Source organism: Bufo gargarizans, chromosome 1, assembly GCF_014858855.1.
Source record: "Bufo gargarizans isolate SCDJY-AF-19 chromosome 1, ASM1485885v1, whole genome shotgun sequence".
NCBI lineage: Eukaryota > Metazoa > Chordata > Amphibia > Anura > Bufonidae > Bufo > Bufo gargarizans.
The window spans coordinates 158,219,962-158,246,807 of record NC_058080.1 but is presented as its reverse complement, the minus strand read 5'-3'; the positions used below and the strand labels follow the sequence as shown (position 1 = coordinate 158,246,807).

Here is a 26,846-nt window from a genome sequence, read left to right as displayed (position 1 = left end):
AAATGAAAATACTTACTTTATTATAAATATATTCTCAAATACCTTTTCATTAGTTATAATGGCTCTTTTTGTCTAGGGAGCAATCATTACGGAAATAAAATAGCCGCCATCCTATTAGTAGACCCACAACCTGTCCTAATTGCACAGCAGGACAAGTTACTTCATAACACTGAGGTAATGAGCAGTCTCATCCTCTGCTCTACTTGTCTGGGATTATGATCCTGAATATAGTTTAATATGATCTTTAGCTGAATCTCTGTAGGAATGGAGTTCATGAGATGTGGTTAATGAGCAGCAGAACTTGTATGCAGTCTCCATTACCACAGTCTGTCCTGTCCGTCCTCTCTGTACTTCATGTCTCCTCATGAACTCCATTCCCATTGAGATTCAGCGGGAGATTTTATCAGCTGTATTCAGGGACATAATCCCTGACAAGTAGAGCAGAGAGGAGAATGAGGCAGCTCTTTACCTCAGTGTTCTGCAGTGACCTGTCCTCCTGTGTGGTTAGGACAGGTTTTGTATGTACTAATGGCGGCCGTTTTATTTATTCCCAAATACCTTTCATTTAGTTATAATGTCTCGTCTCCCAATTTCTCATTGGAAGACATAACTAATGAAAGGTATTTGGGAATAGATTTATAATAAAGTAATATTTTTAAGTATTTAAATTTTCTTAATTCCAGGAAAACCTCTTTAGATTCATTATAAATTTGAGGGTTTTCATGAGTTAATACACCTTGCACTTTGAATTTCATTGGTATCTGAAGAGTGGCTGATTAGGTTCAGTGCTAAGTACCACTTGAGTACAGAGTAAAAGTCTTAAATCTGTATGCATTTGCTAAATTTAAAGGTTTGTTGTTTAAAAAAGATCTGTCTCACGGCCCTCCCCTGACTGGAAGTGTCTCTGTTAGGCTACTTTCACACTAGCGTTCGTCGGTCTGTTCGTGAGCTCCGTTTGAATGGGCGTTCAGCTGTCCGCCTGGCCGTGCGGAGGCGAGCGGATCCGTTCAGACTTACAATGTAAGTCAATGGGAACGGATCCGCTTGAAGATGTCACCATATGGCTCAATCTTCAAGCGGATCCGTCCCCCATTGACTTTACATTGAAAGTCTGAACGGATCCGCTCAGGCTACTTTCACACTTAGAATTTTTTCTAAGTTATTAATGCAGACGGATCCGTACTGAACGGAGCCTCCGTCTGCATTAATATGATCGGATCCGTTCAGAACGGATCCGATCGAACGCTAGTGTGAAAGTAGCCTTAACTGTGACCCTTTTGTGACTGCTTTCATCTGGTTCACTGCAATCCTGCCTTACAGTCTAGTTTAATTGTTATGGATTCTATCTACTTTTATTGTCCATGCACACCCTTTTTAGTACTCCTCAAATTGTTCTTGCACTGTTAGCTTAAATGTTCATCATCTGGGGTTTCCAATACAACGGTTTGACAAACAGTAAGTTTGGCTCTCTGTTAAAAAAAAAAAAAGTCAAAGAAAAAATCAACTTGATTATAGCAACCAATCAAAGTTTGACTTAAACTTCTATGGTTGAGTGAAAGCTTCATTTTGGTGGCTATAATCAACAAGGTCAGTCTTTACAGTTTACGTAAATCAGCATTGTTTTATGTATAAATGGCAAGTATGAACATATAGGGCATTTGCATAGTAATTCTAGTCATTCTGAAATGTGGACATAAGAAGTGTCCATACACATTAGAAAAAAAGCTTGGTTGAACAACTGAATAAGTGATCATTTATCAGATGCAGACTTAGACATTTTTAGTTTGCATGTGTATGGCCAGTCTGAACGACTAATAACCAATACAGTGACCCTGAGCGAAGGACAAAAGATCTTTCTGGGAACATTATTTGAATAAAAGATCTTTCATCCACAAATGTCCTTTCTCATATTTCAGATGATGGTCGGTCATCAGTCTGGTGAGCAGATTGTGTTCAGGAGTGGTCTTAAGTTCACAAAGAGCAGAGGTTGAAATGTAAAAATTACAAGTTTCATTGAGTGTTTTTTTTCTGCCAGATTTATCTATCCGCTTATCCCCTCCAGTTCTATAACATGTTGCCTTCAGATTGCCTTGCAGTTTATGGTGACAAGTTCTCATTTTCACCCCGGCAGTCACCCCCCTGACTTGAGCATCGGAGCAGTTCATGCTCCGATGCTCTGATTTAGCGCAGGGCAAAGGCATTTTTTGGAGATCCGGTGACGTACCTGGGGTGGGATTTAGCACTGCCCTAGCCAGTAAAACGGCTAGGGCAGCGCTAAAGCCCGCTCATCAGAACCGGTAACGTCACCAAACACACTGCCAGCAGTGTGTTATGATAAACAAAAGAGCCCGTGCCCTGCGCGATTTGGCGCAGGGCAAGGGAACGCATTTGAGCATCAGATGCTCCGATGCTAGCTTCAGGGGGGCTGCCTAGGTGAAAATAAGGTTATGTCCAGGTTAGGCTCTGAACCCGGACAACCCCTTTAAATGGCTTTTCTGGTTACACAAAAAATAAATGCCATTATTCAAACCTTATTGCATTATATAAGTCAAATGATGAAGTTCTAAGTGCATTTTGATTCCTCCAGTGTAAGGGTTCATGCACGTGGCCATTGCCCCGCCTTGGCCGTATTGTGGCCCGCATACTGCGGGTCCTCAATACACGGGCCACTGGCCGTGTGCACCCTGCATCACTGATGTGGACCCATTCATTTTAATGGGTCCGCAAACCTGAAGAGGCGGTGTGGAAGCACGGATTGGAAGCTACAGAGTACTTCAGTGTTTCTGGCTGTGCCTCTTCACTAAAAAAAAAAAAGTGCATGCACTCCTTTTATTTATTTTTTGATGCGGACCGTTGGATGTGGATCGCATGAGGCTGCCCCACGGTCAGTGCCCGTGCATTGCAGACCGCAGTTTGCGGTCTGCAGCATGGGCCCGGCCAGCACTCGGTCGTGTGCATGAGCCCTAATTGCGATCTGTGACCCGCATCCTGTGTGTACATCCTGGTGCGAACCTCACTGGGACTGTCTGTAGCTTCAAGTCTCTGCCTCTCCTCCACTCCCAGCTTGAACCTCAAAGATCCAAGCCCGCGCAGCCCTGCTGGAAAAACTCTGCCCACATATTCAACATAATAACTTCTATAATGTACATAAGAAAATATGGCTGTAAATGCCATGTATGATATTTAATCTGAATTGGTGGCCTGGCATTAGAACTTCATACAAAACCCACTTTTATTTTCTATGATCAGTCTTAAAATCAATCAAAACAAAAGTTAGTCTGTCATTTTATCCAAACATTTTTTCAGCTTTTTAATTTTTTTGAGAATATTTCATGTTTGCCACATTTTCCAACTAAATTGCAGTAATGGCTAAAAACTCAAGTCATTCTAGGATTTATGATGCTTTATAGTTAACAAAAATAACACATCTGAAATATTATTTTAACCTGTACGTAAAGTAAACACCTACCAGGCATACTACACACTCGCAACTATGCCAGCTATTTAGTACTGCTAGCAGACGGAGTAATGTGAGTTATGTTAGCTATCCCACATTTTTCTTCCTCCATGCCCTGGCTGGGAAGTATAGAAATGAGAAAAAAAAATCCAGAGTGATACATGGAGGCTATGCTTAATTTTTCCTGATTTTGTTTTAAAAACAATTATGTTCTCATTCCCAACATACTAATCATAATTATTAGACTTCTTCGTTATTTGCATATTTCTGTAATGTGGTGCTTCTCCCAGTTAGGTCACTTTAGAAAAATGCATCCTTTGCTCATGAGTAATTTCACAACAATTTTAAACTCCTTTTTCTAATCAACAGTCTTTATTTAGGAAACTCTTTCTGAGATTAAACATTAGTTCATCCTAATCTTGGTCCAACAAAAAGTTTTAATCAGTATGACTTAATACATGGTATGCAGAGAAATTGAGGACAGGTCAGTGGTGAATGACGCATTTGGGGTCACAAAATATATTTTATGGGCCATTTCCACCTAAAAACTTATAATATTCCTAAATACTGTATTAAGGTGGGAACATACAGACATGCAATAACTGCTTGATGATTGCCCGTTGAATATATACGTCTGGGTGGACGGCACATCTCTCGGCATGTACGTTTTTATTACGTCCTTGCAGAGATCGCAGCTGCACACTAATTGTACAGGACTGGGGTGCCGGCTGTCAGTAATGACAGGGCTTCAAATAGAGAAATCGGGGATGCTAATAAACCTAAAAAAAGCGATGTGTACTGAGATCAAGGAGTGCTGCTTCCTGCTCTGGTCCCAGTGGTCATGTGAATGCTGGGGCCTGAGAATCTGCATGAGCTTCTGGGTGGTAGCAGACCCAGATCAGCATTCTGGTGAGGTTGAACAGCCCTGTACAACCTTTCTGAGGCAGTATTTCTCCTGTAACTGGGGCTACTAGGTACAAAGTATCAAAGGACAAAATGGAAAAAAAAACAAAAACCACCACACATCGTACTGCAGCTTCTAGCCCTTTCCCCAGCGACCATAACACGTACATCTAATAGATATCAAAATGACCGATATGGAGTAGTGCTGTTACCAAAAAGAATTTAGAAAATGTGAAAAACTATTATTCCCCCGGGGCCCCCCTTTTTACTTTTTTTCCCACATTTGGTGAACAGCCTGCCGGATCCGTACTAGCACTAGCCCATATGTTCAACCGGAAGTCCGCACCGGCCCCATTCACTGTAATGTGAATGGGGCCGGAGCAAATGTGACTATAATGACACGGAGGCGGGCAGACAAACTGCAGCATGCATTATAGTGAATGGGGCCGGAATGGACTTCTCGCCGCACAAATGGGCTAGCTTTTAGTATGGATCCGGCATGCTGTTTCCCTGCTGGAACAGCCTTTCGGACCCTGCTAGAGCAAGTCTGAAAGTAGCCTAGCTCTGTAATTTTATTTTGGACAAGGCAGCACTGATGTAGATGGTTATGCATTCAAGGTACACATGTTTAAAGTCTTACGTAGATATTTTTATGGACTTAATAAACCATTTGCAGGCTTGTGATGCACCTTGAAGCTTGGCATTTATTGGCTTTTGTTTGTTCAGTTGTGCAGACAACAAAGACCTGGCTGATTAGGAGGCAGTATTAGTGTAATGTTAAAGGATGAAATAAAAAAAGCCTTTTTTTTTTAAACTGAGCTGGGAGGCAGCGACGGTCCACATGGTGTCATAATGTTGTAGCTATGAATGTCCGGGGCCTGGAGTGATTACTGTATGTAACATGCAGCTGTTGGCAGCTTCATAGTTCTATAAGCAACATGGTGACGCCCATAGAGGTGAAAAATTGTTGAAAATCGAAACATATATGCATTCAGAAAACAAATAGTTGTAATTGAAATATATTCTAGGAGTGATAAAGGGTCTTCTGACTGTTTTCAGTGTTTTTGGCTGCCCTTTTTCATCTGTCAGGGGTGGGGAATCTCTGGCAGCCAGCAGGATCAATTCTTGTGGCCCCTGGCCCCCTGCCAGAGCATATAGTGAAAATGCTAATGGCTGTGTGAGGCACAGGAAGGTGAGGCTTCTTTTAATTTTTTATTAGAGTACTCAATTAATCGATAGAGTACTCGATTACAAAAATATTTCGATAGCTGCAGCCCTAGGACGTAGTGCACATAGATGCCGAGGCTGTGCAGTGTCGGGGTCACAGTACAGCGGGAAGACTACGAGGGAGGGCAAGTGAATCTGCCAAGTGGCAGCTCTGTCCAGAGCTGGAGAGAAGTTTATTTCTTTTAATTGTCTGATTGGATGCTGGGGGGTCTGATAGGGACTGATTTAAGGGTGGGGAAGGTCTGATGGGGGGGGGGGGGGGGGCTCTGATCTGAGGCTGGGGGGGGCTCTGATCTGAGGCTGGGGGGGGCTCTGATCTGAGGCTGGGGGATGGGTCTGATCTGAGGCTGATAAAGGGATAAAGGCAGGGACAGTTGTGAAGGAAGAGGAAGGGACAGTGGCAGAGTGAAACCTGGTGAACCCCTCTCTGGACCACCATAACATTCTGAACTTAAAAATCAGTCTGCTATATTTGGTCAAAATGGCTCCTGTACTATATGTAATATTGTAATATATATAGTGCAGGTGCCATTTTGTGCTGCAAAAATACAGTGCTCTAGATATTTTTTTATTTTATTAAAGCGCAATTTCTGTAACTTACCCCCTGTGGGCCAGTCCGAGCCTAAGGACTACCTAATCCGAGTGCTGGGATTCATCATGGAGCTGGCCATCAATAACATCCAGTATTGAACACATGGACGACTCTCATCTGGGACCTTGTCTACAATGTTTGGGACCCCCCCCCCCCGTTTGACAAAATATAGCAGTCAAATTTTGAAGTTGAGCATTTTGTATGGCCCGCAAACGATGTTACAAATATCCAATTGGCCCTCTAAGGCCCCTGATCTATGTGAATGCTTCTTTAAAAGGGTTGTGCCATAAAATACTTTTAATTCTGAAGTCTATTTTAATCAATAACTAGCTCCCATTCCTCCTTGGATTTTAATATTTTTATTTACCTCATTTGTAGTTTTCTCATCTCCTATGCTTGAGTCCTACTTGCTGGTTTGTCATGTCTGCTGTCCCATCATGCCTTGGGGCAGTGAGATGTCCTGACATCAGCAGGTCATGTGACACTAACCAGCCCTTGTTCTTATGAATGATGCTTTCTACGTCCATTGCAAGGTTCCACAGCTGGACGTAACCTAAACCACAAAGTGCAGTGGTAGGCTGATAGCTGATAAGGCAGTTTTAATAGATGTTGGAATTTGGGGAAAGTGATACAACAGCGGTAACTATTGGACAGTATACATTTATATTAGGCTACACGCACACAACCGTATGTGTTTTGTGGTCCGCAAATTGCGAATTTGGAAGAAAAAAAAAAACATGATATCCGTATGGCTTTTTTTTTTTTTTTTTTTTCTTTCGGATCCATTGTAACAATGCCTAAAACAGACAAAAATAGGACATGTTCTATATATTTTTTTTATTTTTTTGCGGGGCTACGAAACGGACAAACTGATGCGGGACAGCACACAGTGTGCTGTCTGCATTTTTTGCCGACCCATTGAAATGAATGGGTCCACATCCTATCCACAAAAAAACGGAACAGACACTGAAACAATGTTCGTGTGCATGTAGCCTTAGTGGCACAACAAGTTGGTTGACACGGTCACAAGTGTATAATGATCCCTTTATCATGTGTGGTGACCTACTCCTATGTAACAGTACAACTTGGCATTTTTATTACCAAAACTAATTATATCTTACACTACTGTAGTTAGGAGGATGACATGCGGAGTCCTCATTGATTTTAGGTAGAACTATATAGACGCCTTTTTACATTTTTAAAAGGTATAGAAAATGTTTCTATTACCGATTTAGTCAATATTCATAGCACAGGTTTGACTAAAAATTATAGCTGGAAAATTTTGTGGAATGTAAGAAATTTCCTCCAAGAATGCCTTCCCCCCCAAACAGGGCTGCCCACTTATGGGTGGGACTTGCATGGTAGGCATTCGCCTGTCTAAGGCTACTTTCACACTGGCGTTTCTGGGCCCGCTTGTGAGATCAGTCATGGGCTCTCACAAGCGTCCCAAAACGGGTCAATTTGGTCCAAATGCATTCTGAATGGAAAAGGATCCGCTCAGAATGAAGCAGTTTGGCTGCGTTTGGTCTCCGTTCCGCTTTTGAGGCAGACACCAAAACGCTGCTATCAGCGTTTTGGTGTCCGCCTGACGATGCAGAGCCAAGCGCATCTGTCTAGACTTACAATGTAAGTCAATGGGGACGGATCAGTTTTCACTGACACAATATGGTGCAATTGAAAACGGATCTGTCCCCCATTGACTTTTTTTTTTTTTTTAAGAATAATGCAAACTGATACAAGACGGATCCGCACCGAACGCAGTTGTGAAAGTAGCCTTATGTTCATGGCCATCTTTAGTTTCTCAGCTTGGAACATGTAGTGTTCAATAGCTTGCTCAAAGCAAATCTTACATACTGTAATTATGAAGACTACCAAACGGGAGAAAATCTGATGGACAATGGTAACACCTATGCTTTTTGTAAAACCATACATGTGTATCCTTGCAGAACTTGCGTTCTCTTAATACTAAGAATTCATTGGCTTTTTTTGTCTTTAGACGAGAAACATGGCCGTGAAGATGAATATTCTGTAGTCATTAGAAATTCCAGAACACTGCACACATTTGCCCAAAATTAACAGGGTAGTGTGCTGCTATTCAATCGAATTCTGTATAAGATTGATTGATTGACAGGCGAGGCGTGAATTCACATTTCAGTGCTGAAAGCTGTTGCGGACCAGTCATTGACGTTAAATGTTTGCAGAAAAAAACAGGTCCATAAATGGGATAAAAATGTTTGAAGAATTGCATTTGTGAGGACAAGAAATTTGCGACTGCCTATAATAAAAGAAGGCAGTTTGTTCATTGAGGAGTTAGATGCAGAATTATTTCTCAGACACCGATTTGATGTTGCTGAGCTCCATAGAACCTACAGCCATTTTTAGATTCCCACTGCTCCACTGATTGATGCACTGTGTACATCTTGATATACATATATATGGTACATGTCTGTAGGTAGATATTTGGCTTTGAGTTTTCCTTCCTGTGTTACTCATTACTGTATTTTTCTAGAATCTGTAGATATAACGTGATTATGGGTCTCCATTATTGTCCCAATTGTCTAACATCATAGAATGTACTGTGTAGCAAGGTGCAAATTTTTTTTTGAAGTGTTCTTGTTTATCCATAATTATTTCAACTTGGTTTCTTGTGACAGTATGTATCCCTTTCCTGGCGATTCTGTTAGTACACATTGTTTCTTTTAATGTGGTAATTTTATCAGTATTAGCAGTTTTATATAGATTTGTTATATTGATATAGGTATTAGATATGTCAGGTAGTTGATTGGGTAAGGACAGGTGATGTAGTCATTGAGACTTTCGTTTCTGTGCTACAGTGCACATACATGCACAGGCACTTGCACCACTATTGATGATCCAAATTGGTGATCATAAAAAAAATTGTATATGGAAGACTTCGGTAAGTCTTCATTCACGCTACCGTATGTTCGGTCTGCATCCGATCCACATATTTTACGGATCAGATGCAGATCCTTTCATTTCAGTGGGGCTGCAAAAGATGTGGACAGCACACAGTGCTGGACGCATCCACAAGTCCGTTCTACGGCCCCTCGAAACAAGATAGAACATGTCCTATATTTTTTCCATTTTGTGGACAAGGATAGGGCACTTCTGCAGAAGTTAAAAAAAAAATAAAAAATTGGCGGCATGCACTTGGCTAGTATCCGTGATATATAGATCTGCGATTTGCGGACTGCAAAACTGATACGGGCATGTGCTTGAGGTCTTAATTGTACACTGTGGCCGAACCCCAAAAACTTGCAGTTTCCACTGCTGGTCATGATTGTGCTACATGAAAAATAAAAAATTGCTGGGAGTTCTTGCACACGTACCCGGCTTTGCAGACCTATAAACTTTCTATTGTTTAGGGAGTTTGACCATTACTCTTGGAAAAGTACCGGTAATTAGTCCGTGGTGGCTGGAATGCATTATTGCAGGTTCCAGATTTTTAGCATGACCCATTTTTCTATTAGGCTTGTAAAGTAAAGGATATCTGTGTTTTCCTTCATTAGCGCTTTCAGTTGTATCTGAGAAGCTCTGGGTTATTGATTAGTACGCGACACAGGAGTGCCTCTGAGATCCTGTTACAAGACACCACAACCTTATAGCTGTGCTGTTCTAGTGTGATTAAAGGATGTGGTTTTGCAGATCCATTTCAAACCCCCAAAAAATGTTTGTACACTGCATTTTTGGGTGTCCTTTTTTTAGATGGCATAATGGCTCCTTGTTGGGAAAAATTCATTACCAGAAGATGAAAACAGTCAGCAGTATGTAATCTAGATGAAAGCAAAGCGTCTGGCTGCCAATCAATATGGTACAAAAGATGTGAAGGTCACAAGGAGCAGAGACACTTCAGATAATAATTTAATGATGTCATTGACATGACTTGTTTACGGGGGGAAAAAAGCAAGAGTTCTTGGCGTGGGATCTGGAAATTGGATTAAAAATGACTTGAGCTAAGCGAGCTTTCCTTATAAGTCTCGTCTATAGTATTTGTAGTTAACAGCAATACGGTTGAAGATCAGTAGGTGACCTCAAAAAAGCAATACTAACATTTTTTTTTTCTTTTGTTTTCAAGGTGGCCTTGAAGAGCATGAACTGTCCAAAAAAAAAGGAGCACTCTATCAGCTTATAGACAGGATAAGAAGATTTGGCTCTGGTATTCCAACTATTTATATAAGCCTTTTAAAGCAGCATGATAGTATTTTTAAAGCCGCATTAATAGTGCCGTACACACTCATTGTTCTAAGCTATTGACACATCATTATTTCTATAATGGACGTGTCCATTCACTGTAGGTTACGAGCACACAAATGCAACGGGTGAAAAAGCAGATCTGAAACCCTCAGGGAAAAGTGAGAAGAGGAGAATTCCCAGAGCTGCTACATCACGCACAGAGAGAATATGGCCTGGAGGGGTTATTCCATACGTTATTGGAGGCAACTTCACTGGTAAGATGCATTCTTCTATGAATGAATCCTATTTTATGCTTCTATGTGTGTCTTTAAATGAGAGAACCTTTTATTGATCAGTCTACAATGAATGAATTAGATTTGTTTATTGCCTTGAATCTTCATTTATTTTTTATTTTTCTTGTTTTGTTTACCACATTGATTGTAGATTAGAATTCAGCACCAGCCTGTGCATGGCCAGGATGAAGGTTAAGAGGCAATCTATTCTGGTGTCATTAATCCTACAACACAATTCAGCCTCTTTAAACACATGGTGAACATAGCGCTGCATAGTAATCCATACTGGAGATCAGAATTCGGCAACATAATTCTAGGCAGAACACAGTCAAAATAATGAATTGATGTCCCTTTTTATACATGCGCTGTAGTAGGGGGTGTGCAGTTCAAAAGCCTGAAATATATGGAAGCATTCTGCACGGCATATTTTTCAGGGTCATTACCATTCCTCCAAACCCAACTGTGGTTGCAGTCCCAAACATTACTGTGGGCGGAATTTAGCAATCGATTGTTACCCAGTTTTTTGGCATAGAAAAGTTGCTAATTGTGTGCCACAATTTGCAGCTTTTCTGGCAGGGTAGTTGAGTCGACAACTTTAGATATTTTTACTGAAGGCCAAAAATGTATACATTTCAGGGCTCCAGATGGCGACCATTCTGGTCGCCAATGCGACTTAGAATTGCAAAATGGCGACAAGACTTTGTAGTCTTGTGGCCATTTGCGCCTAGACCCTCCACTGCTCTGCCTCTTTAATGGCTTTCATCCAGCAGAGACACTCTGCAGACGTCTGCTGGGTGAAGATCCACCCTAACACTACCCGGCAGAGGGTGGGCGTGGCCTGGCTTCCCCATGTCTTGGGCTACTGTCTTCAAGGATTCTGTTTCCTGCCTGCCAGTTTTTTACATGGGTATTGCACTAAGCAACCCTCCCTTTGGCCCCATCATCTAACTTCATGGCTGTCACCTCCAGCGCTTGACTGCTATTCCCCCATGTTTTTATATCCTTATCTCAGCTGTCTGAGTCCTATGGACGCAGAGACAGCTGATGGTAATGGTGAAGCAGGAAAGCAGTCTGCTTCCCTTTCCACCGTTTAGCACAACCAGCGATTCCCAGCAGCAGCGCAATGTAGTGTCAGACATCGCGCTGCTGGTCTGTGTAGCAGCAGGAGGGGGATTAGTTGTGAGCGCGTCCTCCTACACAGTAGCCCGATGTGTAACTGTGCGCCGCGCTGCTGCTAGGGAGGACTGTGCTGGAGCTGGGATCGTGAGGAACTAGGCGAGTATTTCTGGTTATTTTTTTAACTTCCTTTGAGAGGACACATGGCTGCAGAAATAGTATATAGGGGGGGGGACCTGGCTGCATAACTATTTCCGCCGGCCCTATAGAAAATGAACGGAGGGCGGCTGCGAATGCGCATTGCGCCCTCCTTCACCTTCAGGCCTCTGTTCTCAATATAGGTGCGGCTTCCAGCGGTGGGACCCCCACCTATAAGACTATGGGGGCATATCCTAGGGATATGCCTCTATTGTCTGTATTGAGACAACCCTTTGAAGTAATTGACCTTTTAAGGATTGCAGTGGGGATAGTTTATTTTAACCCATTCTGTATCACATGTAGGTAGGAGGAGGGCAAGATCAGGAAGATCGGGTGAGCAGTTGGGTTAATGTAGGAAGAAGGGGTAGAGGGGAAAAGTGCCAGGGAGGCTGCAGGAAGGATGGGAAAAGGAGTGCAGCAAAGGTCAGGCAGATGCTGGTGGTAGGGGACTCTATTCGGCGTTCACGGTCTCTGCGACAGATGACCCTGGCTGACCGCCTAACATTGTGTTGGGTGCTCGGGTTTGTCATATTGAGGATAGGATTGACAGATTGCTGGGTGGGGCTGGGGAAGACCCGGCGGTCATGGTACACATTGGCACCAATGACAGTGTCAGGGAGACATGGAAAGTCCTTAAACTATTTTAGGGAACTAGGTGAGAAGCTCAAGTCCAGAACCTCCAAAGTAGTGTTTTCAGAAATACTACAGAGCCATGAGCGTGACTAGAGACAACGGGAGCTTAGGGAGTTAAATAAGTGTCAAGGAAGGGTTTGGGTTAATGGAGAACTGGGCCTACTTCTCGGTCAGTTACAGGCTCTACAGTAGGGACAGGCTGCACCTTAATGGGGAGGGTGCAACTGCCCTGGGGGAAAAAATGGTTAGATGGCTGGAGGAGCTTTTAGACTAGGGAGGGGGGGAGGTCATACTAATAAGGGGTTAGATAGTGTAGATGGGAAGTGGGTTATAGAAGGGGACAATGGGCATTTAGTGGAGGCTGGGGTTGGCAAGGAAAATAGGGAGAAGACTGGGCATAACTATACACTTATGAAAAATAGAACTGCTGGTAAAAAGAACCTGTTACATACAAAAATCAACCAAGGTAACCAAAAAATCCCGGATATTGACTTTAAAGGTAATAGTAATTTTAAAATGTATTTTTACAAATGCCAGAAGTCTAGGTAGAAAAATGAGGGAGCTGGACGCTATGGTACTGGAAGAACACATAGATGTAGTTGGTGTGGCCAGAGACATGGACTCTTCGCATGACTGGGCTGTTAATATTGAGGGTTATACACTATTTAGGAAAGACCGGGTCAATAGAAAAGGTAGTGGTGTGCGCCTGTATGTGAGAAGTGATCTGAGGACAAGTGTGAAAGAGGCAATTGTGGGTGCGGATGGTGAGGATGCGGAAACCTTATGGGTGGGAGTTCAAGGGGATATACACTGAAAAAAGAACACTTGGTGTAATCTATAGACCCCCCTAACATCACAGAAGAGAGAAACACAACTGCATAACCAAATAAAACGGATGGCACAGGCTAGTACAGTGGTCATAATGGGAGATTTTAACTTCTCAGATATTGACTGGGGTCATGGTTCTTTCTCAACCGCAAAGGGGAAAAGATTCCTCAATTTGCTGCAGGACTATTTTATGGGCCAGTTTGTAGAAGCTCCCACTAGGGGCGATGCTCTGTTGGATCTGGTAATTTCTAATGATGCAGAGCTTGTTGGTAATTTTACTGTTTGAGAAACACTAGGTAATAGTGACCAATATAATTATATTCCCCCTAAACTATAAAAAGCAAACTGTCAGGCAGAACAGACACTGAATTTCAAAAAGGCTAATTTCCCTGGGTTGAGGGCAGCATTTCAGGGCAAAGACTGGGAGCAGCTACTGTCACAAAATAATACGAAGGATAAGTGGGAGAGCTTCAAATCCACATTGAGTAATTGCACAAAAAAATGTATCCTTCTGAGTAACAAATTATAAACGGATAAAATTAAACACTCCCATGGCTTACAGCTACTGTAAAAAGGGCAATAAAAGAAAAAGCGTTAAAAAAAATACAAATCTGAGGGGTCAGCTGTAGTGTTCGAAGATTACAAAGGGCTTTATAAAATCGGTAAAAAGGAGATAAAATTAGCAAAAATACTAAACTAACAGCAGTTAGCAAAAAAAGAGCAAAAAAAAATAACTGGGTCTGAGCAGGTAGGTCCACTAAATAATGGTAAGGGGGGGGGGGGAAGAAGAGTCACTGAAGATAAGGAAAAGGCAGAGTTACTAAATGTTTTTTTTTTTAGCTCTGTATATACAAAAAAAGAAGAAAGGAGCTGGTAACTGTGGCGCCAGGGCTGTTGGTACATCCAGTGATATACTCAATTGGCGAACTGTAAATATGGTCCAAGAGAAGTTAAATAAGGTAAATGTTAACAAGGCTCTGGGTCCCGATAGATTATATCCAAGAGTGCTTAGAGCTCAGTTCAGTCATTGCTGTGCCACTGTTTTTTTATAATTTTTAAAGATTCTCTAGGTACAGTGCCAATTGATTGGCGCAAGGCAAACGTTGTGCCCATATTCAAAAAAGGATCAAGGTCCTCCACAGGTAATTATAGACCAGTTAGCTTAACTTCTGTTGTGGGAAAAATGTTCGAAGGACTCAAGGGACTATATATACAGGAAGGAATATAAGACTATAAATAATATGTGATAACAGCATGGGTTTACCAAGGACAGAAGTTGTCAGACTTAACCTGATTCGTTTTTTTGAAGAGGTGAGTAGTAGCTTGGACAGAGGGGCGTCTTTGGATGTAGTGTTTCTTAATTTTGCAAAGGCTTTTGATACTGTCCCTCATAGACGCTTAATAGGTAAAGTAAGGTCTATAGGCTTGGAAGTATAGTTTGTAATTGGATTGAAAACTGGCTGAAGGACAGTGTCCAGAAAGTTGTGGTCAATGATTCCTATTCGGAATGGTCCCACCCTAAGGTTCAGTGCTGTGCCCTTTATTTATCAATGATATTGAGGAGGGGATTAATAGCACCATATCTATTTTTGTAGATGACACTAAGCTGTGTAGTACTGTACAGTCTATGGAAGATGTCCATAAACTACAAGCTGACTTGAACACGGAGTGATTGGGCATCAACTTGGCAAATGAGGTTCAATGTGGACAAATGTAAAGCTATGCATCTTGGTAGTAATCTCTGTGCTTCATATGTCCTAGGTGATGTAGCACTGGGAGAGTCACTTATAGAGAAGGATTTGGGTGTCCTTGTGGATGGTAGATTAAATAACAGCATACAATGTCAATCAGCTGCTTCTAAGGCTACCAGGATATTGTAATGCATTAAACGAGGCATGGACACACTGGGCAGAGATCTAATATTACCACTTTACAAAGCGTTGGTGCAGCCTCATCTGGAATATGCAGTTCAGTTCTGGGCACCAGTACATAGAAAGGACGCACTGCAGCTGGAAAAAAAGGAGAGCGACTAAACTGATAAGGGGAATGGAGGGTCTTGGTTATGAAGGATTAAAAGAATTGAATTTATTTAGTCTTGAAAATAGATGTGGTCACAGCAGGAATAGTAGACCATTTCAAAAAGAGTTTAGACAAATTCTTAAAAGTAAAAAACATTAATGCTTATGAAAACCCTTTTGGAATGCTCATCCCCCACCTATCCCTTGGTTGTACTTGGACGTATGTATTTTTTTCAACCGTATTAACTATGTAACTTTGTATATAGAAGAATACTGGTTTGAAACCCCCTTAAAAAATTAACTCCTTAAACGGTTTGTATACACTAATATCGGAGACTGCCAGGACCTTTGTTGGTGAGCATACGTACCTGATCCCCAATGCAGGATCCCGGCTCGTTTGCTGCACAGCCCCAGTTTCTTGTCTCGAGTCCCTTCATGGAAACTTCCTGTTTGATGCTGTTACAGCCAATAACTGACCACTGATTCCCTTGTATTATGATAAATGGTCTTGTGAATGTAAGGGGAGTAGATCTCCACTGTGGCCAGTGATTGGCTGCAGCGGCATTAAGAGGTTACTCTATGAAAACTTTTAAGACGAGCAGCGGAGGCCTAGAAGCGAATAAGAAAAGGCCCATCACCTAGGGATCAAGGAAGCATGATCAGCAATGCGAATCTGGCTAGTCTGAGAGTTCATAGAAATTGGTGCACAACCCCTTTAACTGTGTGTGCTGTAGCCTAGGAAACCTCATGCTCCTAAGCATTATATATTTTTATTTTATTGGAACACTTACAGTAGCCATATGGATGAGAGTAGGTGGGGGTTTTAATGGAGGAACAGTGAGGGGGTGTAATGAAGGACGGTCGGCCTCAAGATTGATGGGGTTAGAAGAATGAATCAAAAGGAGAGACAAATGGGCAACTACACAAGGTAAGACACATCTTTATTGTTTTAATTTTTTAATTATACCGTAATTATGTACTTTAAATTTGGCGCCAAATTTTAAATTTGGCTCCTAAATTTTTCAGGTTATGCTCCTTGATTTTTTATTTTTTTTGTCTGGAGCACTGCATTTAGTACACATCTGATTGCACGTGTAGATTTCATTTTCTGTCTCGTGGACAGTCTAAGATGTGCCAAATTCATTGTGGTGTATGCCAGTCTTAATAAATGGGTGCTGACTGGCCCACAGGGGTACAGGGGAATCCCCCAGTGGTCCCCTGGTCTTCCAGACCCTGCACAAGTGGCACATAACACAGTAGACTTACTGCACTAAATACATATATTCAATGTACAGCACCTCAACCGGTCTATGTACATATAGAAAACTTGATAGATTCTTAAAGAACCCCCCCCCAGTTTATTATTATAGACACAATCAGAGCTGAGATGACTAGGTATAGAGGAACTAGCCAGTATCCTCTTTTCCCCAGAGGAAAAGATAGGTATCTTCTCGAAGTTGCTGCAAGGACTTCCATATTCAATTATCTGGTAGCATCTTGCTACTGTCTGAGCAGGGAATATTTGAATGTATCTGTATGGTGGGCCCCCAAAATAAATTTTACTGGTGTGCCCTAGGTACCCCAGTCTGACACTAAATGGGGGCCTGTGATCTTGAAGTTTCCATTCCTAGAAACATGATTAAACTCCATGTAATTTTTAAAACTGCCCTGCTCACAGCAGACTACCTCCTATACTTGGGCCTACTTGCAGATGTCCAGCACCATAGTGCTGGCTACATTGAAGTGCCAAATGGAATTGCCTTTCCCAGTCTTCCCACTGTACATAGTTGCACAGAACATTGTGCCAGTCATATGACAACCATAGAATAGTCACGTAACTGTGGTGATTGATTACTTACCTTACACTTATCCCAGCGCTATGCTCCTTCAACAAAGCATTTTGCTCTCCCATTGCCTGAACTCCCCGTCACTCCACAACTAATCAGTCAGCACTTCGAAGCTGTTATTGCATCCTGTGCCAGTTTATACTGTTCCTAATAGTTTGGGTAACCAAATATGACGAGAAAACGGCTACAACTGTCTTGTCTTGCGTACGAACCCTGGCTTAAAGCACAGCTGGTCTGAGCGTATATTTCAACGTTGCGGTGGTTGCATGAAGCCAAATTTATACCCACATGCAGCGAGTGAGGTTTTCAATATCTTAATTGTCCACGCAATTTTGCTTGCCAAACTGCAGTCTCAATAGCATAACCATGTGGCTCTTTGAAAATCCCACGCACAGCATATCGATGTGGTTTCAGCCATGTGCGTCCTCCGCAGTGTAGGTACATATCCTGGCATTGCTGTTTTTCATTTCCTGTTGCATTTTCTCTAGGAAGCCAGAGAGCCATGTTCAAGCAGGCCATGAGACACTGGGAGAAACACACCTGTGTTACCTTCATAGAGCGCACGGATGAGGAAAGCTACATTGTGTTTACATATAGACCTTGTGGGTAAGGAAGATGACATGATGTACAATTTGTAGGTCTTTTTGTATTGGTTAATAAAAGGCCCTCTTCACAGACATCTAAGCCCTTGCAACCTTGGATACTCGCACAAGTAAAAATGCACTTGATATGATGTTCCTGCACCTAATGGGTGCCCCATGTTCCAAGCCTGTGTGATTCCCTTGCTCTTGCTCTTTCCAATTATCTTATTCATTATCTTATGTCACCAGTGACCTCCCTTTGCATAGACAAATAGTTGTCTGGGATTTTTAACATTGATGACCGATCATCAGTATAGGTCATCAGTATCAGATCGGCAGGGGTCCTACACATGGCACCCCCGCTGATCTGATATTGATAGCCTATCCTGAGGATAGGTCATTAATATTAAAAAGCCCAGAAAACCTCTTTAAAGTTATGATTTGTTGTGGGGACTGTATATTGTAAAGTGTTTACACCTTAACTAAGGATTATGGAGACTTCATCCCAGGACATGTTTTATAGTTGCACTGTAGTTTGTCATCCAGCAGATGCGGCATGTATATTTGCAATGGAATCTAAATAGAATAAATGCATGTAATCACTAACTCGTGTATGTGATTGAGTCAGGCCAGGAGGTTGGTATTGCCAGAAAGATATTTGCTTATTACTATCTCCACTGTTAGAGGCACATTAAGCATGGTCTGTTAAAGCTCATATTTTACACCGATATTACTGTGTGAATTATTGAATGCAGGTAAAAAGGTTAAGAATATGGATTAAGAATGTGGAAGTGTAATTTTCAGATTTTTACTTAAGTGCATGATATTGTACAAACTCCTCCATAAATAAGTTGAAATCCAAATGATCTTTATCAGTAAATACCAGTAGTGTGATTCTACACATTGTAATACATCTTTAGGAGCTTAAGCAGTAAATCTCAGACCAGAGGTAAAGAGAAAAAAATCTTGATGTAAGATGCTTTAAACTTTCTTCTTGTAAACATTTGACCACATAGTTGCTTTAAATAAAGGTTTTAAATTGGCAGAAATTGTTCCTTTCTCATGGTTTGAGTAAAAAAAAAAAAAAATCACATGGCATAACAGTTCTTCCTACCGTCAACCTGACCAGTTCCTTATAGCTCTGCAACTTCACACTTCAAATTGTCTTCTAGAGTGGTGGTCCTCTTTATCTAGGAAAAGAGAGCCAGTGTACACAGGGTACGAGGGAACTAAAAAGCTTTCGCTAAAAATATGGTCTAGATTAAGAGGAGTATTGTTTATGTAGTCAAATCCAGTGAGATTCTGGAAAATGTAAGAATAGTCAGAAATTCCAAATGTATAATTTGCTCCCTTATTTTGTGTTAGGCTAGTTTTTATTCAGTAGACTTCCAACACTAATGCAGGAAATAGGCCAGATCCCTGCCACGTCCCATTATAGTCAGTGGGCTTCGGCGGTGCAGGCAGTATCCAGCTATTCCGGATGCGATGGACTCTGGCAGGCTGTTCCCCTGTCGGAACAGCCTGATGGAAGATATTAACGCTAGTGCAGGGTTTCTCAACTCCGGTCCTCGGGACCCACCTACCAGTCATGTTTTCAGGATTTCCTTAGTATTGAGCAGGTGATATAATTAGTGTCAATGCATCAGGACTTACCACAGGTATTCATTCTGTGAGATATTCTCAAATCCAGACTGGTAGGTGGGTCCCGAGGACCGGAGTTGAGAAACCCTGCGCTAGTGTGAAACTAGCCTTATCATTTCAGTTAATTGCAGAATATGTTGAGTTTTTGCCCTCTCAGTTGAGTGCTCTTGGTTATATCACACAATAGTGTAATAATATATCAAAAGATTAATCAAAATAAGAACTTCTAACCATGGAATAGCTAATCAAGTCCATGTACAAATCAGGCATAACATTAAAGCCCCTGACAGGTGAAGTGAATAACGTTGATTACCTGGTGACAGTGGCACCTATCTAGAGGTGAGATATATTGGGCAGCAAGTTAGCAGACCTTGACGTTGAAGAGCTGTTGTGGTAATTGGATGACTTGGTCAAAGTTTATCCAAAATGATAGGTCTTGTTGAACCTATTAAAAGTGATCCAAGGAGGGAAACCAGTAAAATGGCATCAGTCATGTCAAGAACTACTTTAGCACAAACTGCTGAAAAAGTTATTGCTTGCTATGATGGAAAGAACTGTGCATCACAGTTTGCATATAACACTGTGTAATCACAGACTGGCCAGAGTGCCCACGTTGACCAGTGAGAAATGAAACCAGACTAAAATTCTGTCAGAAGTTGTACAGTGATATGGGTCAGACACACCTAGCCAACCAAGCGATGGTCACTGAATGGACATTCATCTGGTAGCTGTTTTGACAAAAAGTATTTTATTTTTACTCCTGTCTACCATTAAGAGCATATGCAGTGGTCACATAAGTATCAGAACTTGCCGTGGAATAATGGAAGGTGGCCTAGTCTGATGAATTAGTTTATTTTACATCTTGGAAATAACTGGGTGCATGTACATTGCTTACCTGTGAAAGATGGTGCCAAGATGCCCTCGGGTCAAAAGGCAAGCCAACAGAGGCAGTGAGATGCTCTGAACAATGTTCTGCAGGAAAACCTTGGGTCTTGGCATTCATATGGATATTACTTTGACACATACCACCTGTCTGAACATTGTCACAGGTCAAGTTGAGCTCTTCATGTCAATGGTATTCCGTAATGGCAGTGGTCTTTTAGCAGGAAAGTACACCCTTCTGTTCTGTAAAATTTTTTAGAAATCGTTTGAGGAACATGACTTACAAAGGGTTCAGGATGTTGACTTAAGCCTCCAGATTCCACAGATATCAATACTTTTAGGCATATGTTGAATGTGCTGCAAAACCAAGGCAAGCCTGATCTATGGAGGCCACACCTCGCAACTTGTATTACCCCACTGGTCCAAGTGCAACCAAAAAGGTTTCAAGGTCTTTGTGACCAGATGTCCGGATACAATTCAACAATTGAGATAAGGATAAATAATTAAATATCACAAATTGTATTTTTAGTAAAACATGAATACATGGCACCGTGTTCTCAGAATTGTGGTTGCTATGATACAGTGGAAATCATTGCGTGTAGCAGATGTGACATGTAATAAATGATTCAAGTGCTTGGTCTATTAATAAACGTAACTCCTTTTCAATCAGAGAAAGAAGTTGGTAATTGAGTGGAGATCTGTTGTTGCCACTGGGTGTTAAGGTTATCTTTAATGTATTTCAGGTGCTGTTCTTATGTGGGTCGAAGGGGAAATGGCCCTCAAGCAATATCAATTGGCAAAAACTGTGATAAGTTTGGAATTGTGGTTCATGAACTAGGTCATGTGATAGGCTTTTGGCATGAGCACACCCGACCGGACCGAGATGATCATGTGACTATTATCAGGGAAAATATTCAACCAGGTAATTCTTCTTAGTTAAAAGTGCCACATTGATGCATTTTTTATTTTTTTTAATGTAAACTAGCTCCACTGCCTTTCTTATTAAAACCTTTGTGACCACCTATACACCTTTATACGGCGGTCAGCTCTGCATGGACTGGCAGGGGTGCTGATCTAGGCTGTTTAACACTTTACATGCCGCGGGCAATGGCACCCGCCGCTTGTAAAGTGCTGACAGAGGGAGCGGACTCCCTCGGTCTCCCATCGGCATCCTGCAAATGCGATAGCAGGGTGCCGATGTGTAAGAAGGCTACCTGGGGTCTGATGTTAATGGCATGATTGTACATGATGCATATCATTTTATTTTGTAGGCCAGGAGTACAACTTTCTGAAAATGGAACCCGGAGAAGTGAACTCACAAGGAGAGCCATATGATTTTGAGAGCATCATGCATTATGCACGGAACACCTTCTCAAGGTTGGAAACTCAGGTTATAATTTTTGACTTTTAATTCAATTTTTTTTTTAAACCTGGTTCTTTTAAGTTGTTTCAGTCTTGCCTAATATTCATCACTGTGTAAACAGCCTGTGGTGTTTCAGCTATTACTGACCTTGGACTGACAAGGTCCTAGGACTTGGCCTAAAGAGGTGTCAGAGGGGCTGATGTGACATTGAGTAGCCAATGTCCCTTTGTACTGTACTGGTCAACAGCAGGCTCGCTCTTCTAAATATTCATGTAATAAACCTTTGCCATCAATTTACGTTTCTTTATGGGGAAGTAATTTTTAAAGGGCATCTTGGTACCTATGAAACTGACCAACTTGGTGCACTTGGCAGCTAAAGACATCTGTGTTGGTCCCATCCATATTTGCCCACACTGCTGGGGAAATATAAGTTTTTAATATATGCAAATGAGCCTCTAGGAGCAATGGTGGCGTTGCCATTACACCTAGGGGCTCTGCTTTCACTCTAACTGCAGGCACCCTCTGCACTTTGTCAGGACCAGGCAATTTAAACCTAATCACACCTGGGCATGTCAATCAAAGGGCAGAGGGAGCAGCCGTTGCAGAGAATGTGGAGCCTCTAGGTGTAACGGCAACACCCCTGTTACTCCTAGAGGCTCATTTGCATATATTAAAACTATCTGTTGACAGATCCCCTTTAAGTAGGTTCTTTTCATACAGACTATTTCAAGAGGGGCAATAGCATTTTATGGTTCTATACGTCATTACTTTACATGGTTGGTGTTCTCGGAGGCAACAATAGAAGCCCGTGAATATATGGCTAAATGTTTTTAGAAAAGTAAAGTTTGGGTTATTCTTCTGCTCTCTGTACCCTACCAGTGTCAGCATGTGAGGTGTTGTATAATGAGTTTTATCATGCATAAACACTAAATCCACATAGTATATTATTTAGTTAATCTACAAGTCGTCAGTGAGATCTGTCATATGCTGAGTATTACTCAGTGTGCTATATGTTAATGTATGCAAACTGATGAGACATAAGTTCACACAAAGGATACGGTTTCTCACTGAAGAGTTACTTTCAGTCGATCTGCCATGGAAAAAGTAGGCAAATTAGTTCAGACCAGCCAGACCATATATATAGTGTTAACTAGGCTGTGTTGTAAAGGGCAGAGCAACCCTCTGATTACATTTTGTTACCTACTGGGATAAAGCTCATTAATGTTAGTTTTTATGTGGAATTGCCTGTTTTAATTGAAGAGGTATTTGAGTTAGAAAAAGTTAGCTCCTCTCCACAGGACAGGGACCTAACTATTGGATCTGTGGGGGTCCTACTGCTGGAACCCACACCGATCATGAGAACGGGGGCCCATATCCCATGGAGCCCCCCTGAAATGGACAAAGGCTGTTTGGAATGTGCTCTACCGCTCCATTAATTTTTATATGATTGCCAGAGATGGTGCTCATTCTGACCAGCTGCTCCATCTATTTTGGAGGAGGGCTCCACGGAGTCTTGGGCCCCCATTCTCTGCAGCAAGGATAGTGGATAACTTTTTTTTTAAACTGGAATATCTCTTTAATTTTATGTTAAGTGGGCAATAAGCAAGTGTTCTTAACATAAATTGGTTGACTGCTTCAGCATGTGATAAATTCAATGCACATTCTAGATGACCATACTTGAACTGCATAGTTTACAAGGGTTTTCCGAGATTTAAATACTGACTACCTATCCTCTGTATAGGTCGTCAGTATCTGATCAACAGGAGTCAGACACCCAGGACCCCTGCCAATCAGCTGTTTGAGACAACACCAATGCTCCTATGAGCGCCACAGCCTTCTCTTTGCTCACCAGGCACAGAACCATACATTATATAGCAGCAGTATTTGGTATCGCAGCTGAGCCCCATTCATTTCAATGGCGCAAGCTGTGAGAAGGCCATGGCACCGGCGCCTTCTCAAACAGCTGATTGGTGGGAGTCCGATACCCAATCAGATACTGATTATCCGGAAGATTGGTCGTCAGTATTTGTCTCAGAAAGCCCCTTTTAAAGAGTTTCTGTAATCAGAAATTACGTTATGTAGCTGACGGACATTAGCGATGTGCTAATGTCAGCAGTACATAACAGTATGCTTTATAACTCCCTGCTGCTGCTCTCTGAAAATAAAGACGTTTATAATATGCTACTGAACCTCTAGGTGCGATGAGGGCGTTGCTTCAGCACCTAGAGGCTCTGTCTACGCACCCTTTTGCACGCCCAAGTCCAGTTGATTGGTGATTTCTCCTCTTCGTCCAGTAAATCCCGCTCCGTCCTGTTTAGTATTCGGCGCAGGTGCAGTGAGTGAAGGACACGCTCCTGCTGCAGGCCTCACTCACTACGCCTGCGCTGGCTTCACTCACTGCGCAGGCTCCATCCCGTATATTATTCGGTACAGTGAGTGAAGGAAGCGCTCCGAGCGTGTCCTAAACTCACTGCGCCTGCACCGAATACTAAACGGGACGGTGCGGGATTTACTGGACGAAGAGAATTCTCCAGTCAATCAACTGGACCTGGGCGTCCCAAAGGTTTAGTAGGCTCACTAGCATATTTAAAATGTTTAAGAAAATGGTGACAGGCAGAGACCTAGAAAACATACTGTTATGTACTGCTGATATTAGCCCATCGCTAATGTCAGTCAGCTACATAACATCCTTTCTGATGACCGAAACCATTTTAAAGGAGTTGTCTCATCTAGTTTCAACAGCGAGATGAGACTAAGCATCGGCCCCAGATGGCCAGGCTTATTGAAACAGAGGTCTGGAGCTCCGCTGTTTCCATAACTCGCATTATAGTGAATGGGAGCTACAAAACCATGTAGGTTGTTCTGCTGTACTGTTTTTGTAACTCCCATTCTGTACAATGCTGGCCCGCCCAGCTGTTTCTGTAAGCATGGCCACCTGAGGCCTGTGCTCAGTCTTGTCAGTGTAAACAGCTAGATGGGACAACCCTATTAAAGGGTTTGACCATTGTGGACAAATACAGCTGGCCGTGACCATCTGTAGTGGGTGGGGGAATCTAGCAGTAAATGTTTCATTGCCTTGCAGCTCCACCACAGGTATGAAGTGTTTAAGGTGTAGTCCATAAGGATATATTGTATTCCCCAAATAGTTTCCATTGAATTGAACGGACTCTGTGTAATGCATGTATGTTCTGCACCCTCCAGAGGAAGAGCTGCTCTTTGTAGCCACGCTCTTGTCTGAAGAGGACAGCTTTTATTCCCTTTACTGACATTTGAGTTAAGTGTTACCAAAGAGCAGTGCATCTTGGGAGCTCAGGTGACCGTTACACAGCTATTAGTGATGTGCAAATAAAATACATACAAAAGTGAAATCACTATTTAGATTTTTATTTTTTTTTGCTTTTGGTGAATGATATGACATTTTTTGCCAATCTCAAAAAAAGGGTGGAAATTGTATGCCTAATGGGTTTTGCTTAAATCTCAGCTGTTTAAGCAGGAGAGCTAGACGTGTAATAGAACTGATGATTCTTTGTTTTTGTGTATTATATTTTAGGGGTATGTTTTTGGATACAATTCTTCCCTCCCGAGATGAAAATGGTTTGCGACCTTCTATTGGGCAGCGCACACGACTCAGTGTAGGAGACATTGCACAGGCAAGGAAGCTGTATAGATGTCCAGGTACAAAACTGAATAGCAAACATGTTTTATTCAGAAGCTTTTTTCCAATGTTTCCAGAGTTCAAAAGTGAATGAATATAAATTGGCTGCATGCGCAGGGGTTCCAGCACAGTCAGCCAAACCAACTTGTCTTTAAAGCGTATAACCTTTCCTAGCATTTAACCTATCGGCTTTCTCCCCCCCCCCCCCCCCCCACTCTACAAGGCTGCAGGATTCTACTTGCAGGACCTTTTATCTAAACCCATAGAACCGTATTTCAGTAAAGTTGATACCACCCATTAGTATCGTTCTGGTGTTTCTCCAAAACAAATACAATCCTGTTCCAGTAAATAGAGTAACTAAGCGAAACCTATACACAAAGCTTACCAAACAGTATACGAGCCATGCTTTAGATGAGATGCAACTTGTTTCCCACTGGATGGAGTTATTTTTCCACCACAGGCACGGTGACTTGTGTTAGGATTTACTAGATTTACAGCTAGTAATAAGGTTTATCATCCTATTATTTACTTTTGTGTTAAATTACTACATAGATTTAGCTAAATGAATGTTGGCATGAAATAATCTTGAAGCCAATTTACTTCAATAGGATGCTTAATCAGCTATGGTTGAAGGAGTATTCCCATTTAAGACATTTATGATCATATCCTGTGGATATTTCATAATGTCTGATAGATATGGATCCCACCCCTGGGATATCCAGAACGGGATATCATATTTGCATCTTTTTCTTTTTCTATGAAAGTCATGGCTCAGATGGTTTTTGGCAGTTTCCCCCTCTCAGCCTGGATGCCATGGCTAGTGGCTGCCTCATCATTTGGGACACAGACCTAGGAGATAGGTGCCATAAATGTCAATACCCTGTTATGCACTTTCCCCCAAACTTGTTCCAAGCCAAGTAATTGCATGCAGCGTGTTTTTAGCACCTTAAAATCTTGCATGTGTTTTTAAAAAAAAATGTGGCGGAGACACTGTCTAAGATTTAGATATTGCATGCTTAGACTTCACTCTAATATTTTATTGCTAGATGTTACAGTGGATGATCCTCAATGATACGTCTGGTGCACCTTCAGACTGTGTAGTCTAAATTTGCCACTTATTAGTTGACTGACTTTGTGCCAGAACTTTTTGCCCAAATTCTGGCGCAGTTATGCAATGTGAGCCATGTTTCTTTTCATGTTAAGCTACATCCAATTTCTGCTAATCCATGCCCTCTTGTTAAGCACACTGGAAAGTGTCGTAAACCCCTTAAAGGGAGTCTGTCACCTCCATATGGCTATATACAGCGCTTACATTGTCCTATAGCACACCTATACATGAATGTAATGGTACCTTTTGTCTTTACACTTGCAGAAGCTGGAAAAAACGAACTTTGATATGCAAATGAGCACTCGCAAGT

At 41.9% G+C, this 26,846-nt stretch overlaps 1 protein-coding gene across 1 annotated transcript in view; it reads left to right on the top strand.

Annotated features, from left to right (window-relative positions):
• The window catches only part of TLL1 (tolloid like 1), a 136,698-nt gene that overhangs the window by 74,781 nt on the left and 35,071 nt on the right, over positions 1 to 26,846 (top strand). The window contains exons 4-9 of the mRNA XM_044296618.1: positions 10,276 to 10,356; positions 10,496 to 10,648; positions 17,795 to 17,912; positions 21,154 to 21,332; positions 21,682 to 21,787; positions 25,324 to 25,448. Coding sequence (XP_044152553.1) covers positions 10,276 to 10,356; positions 10,496 to 10,648; positions 17,795 to 17,912; positions 21,154 to 21,332; positions 21,682 to 21,787; positions 25,324 to 25,448 — 762 coding nt within the window. The remainder of the gene's footprint in view (positions 1 to 10,275; positions 10,357 to 10,495; positions 10,649 to 17,794; positions 17,913 to 21,153; positions 21,333 to 21,681; positions 21,788 to 25,323; positions 25,449 to 26,846) is intronic.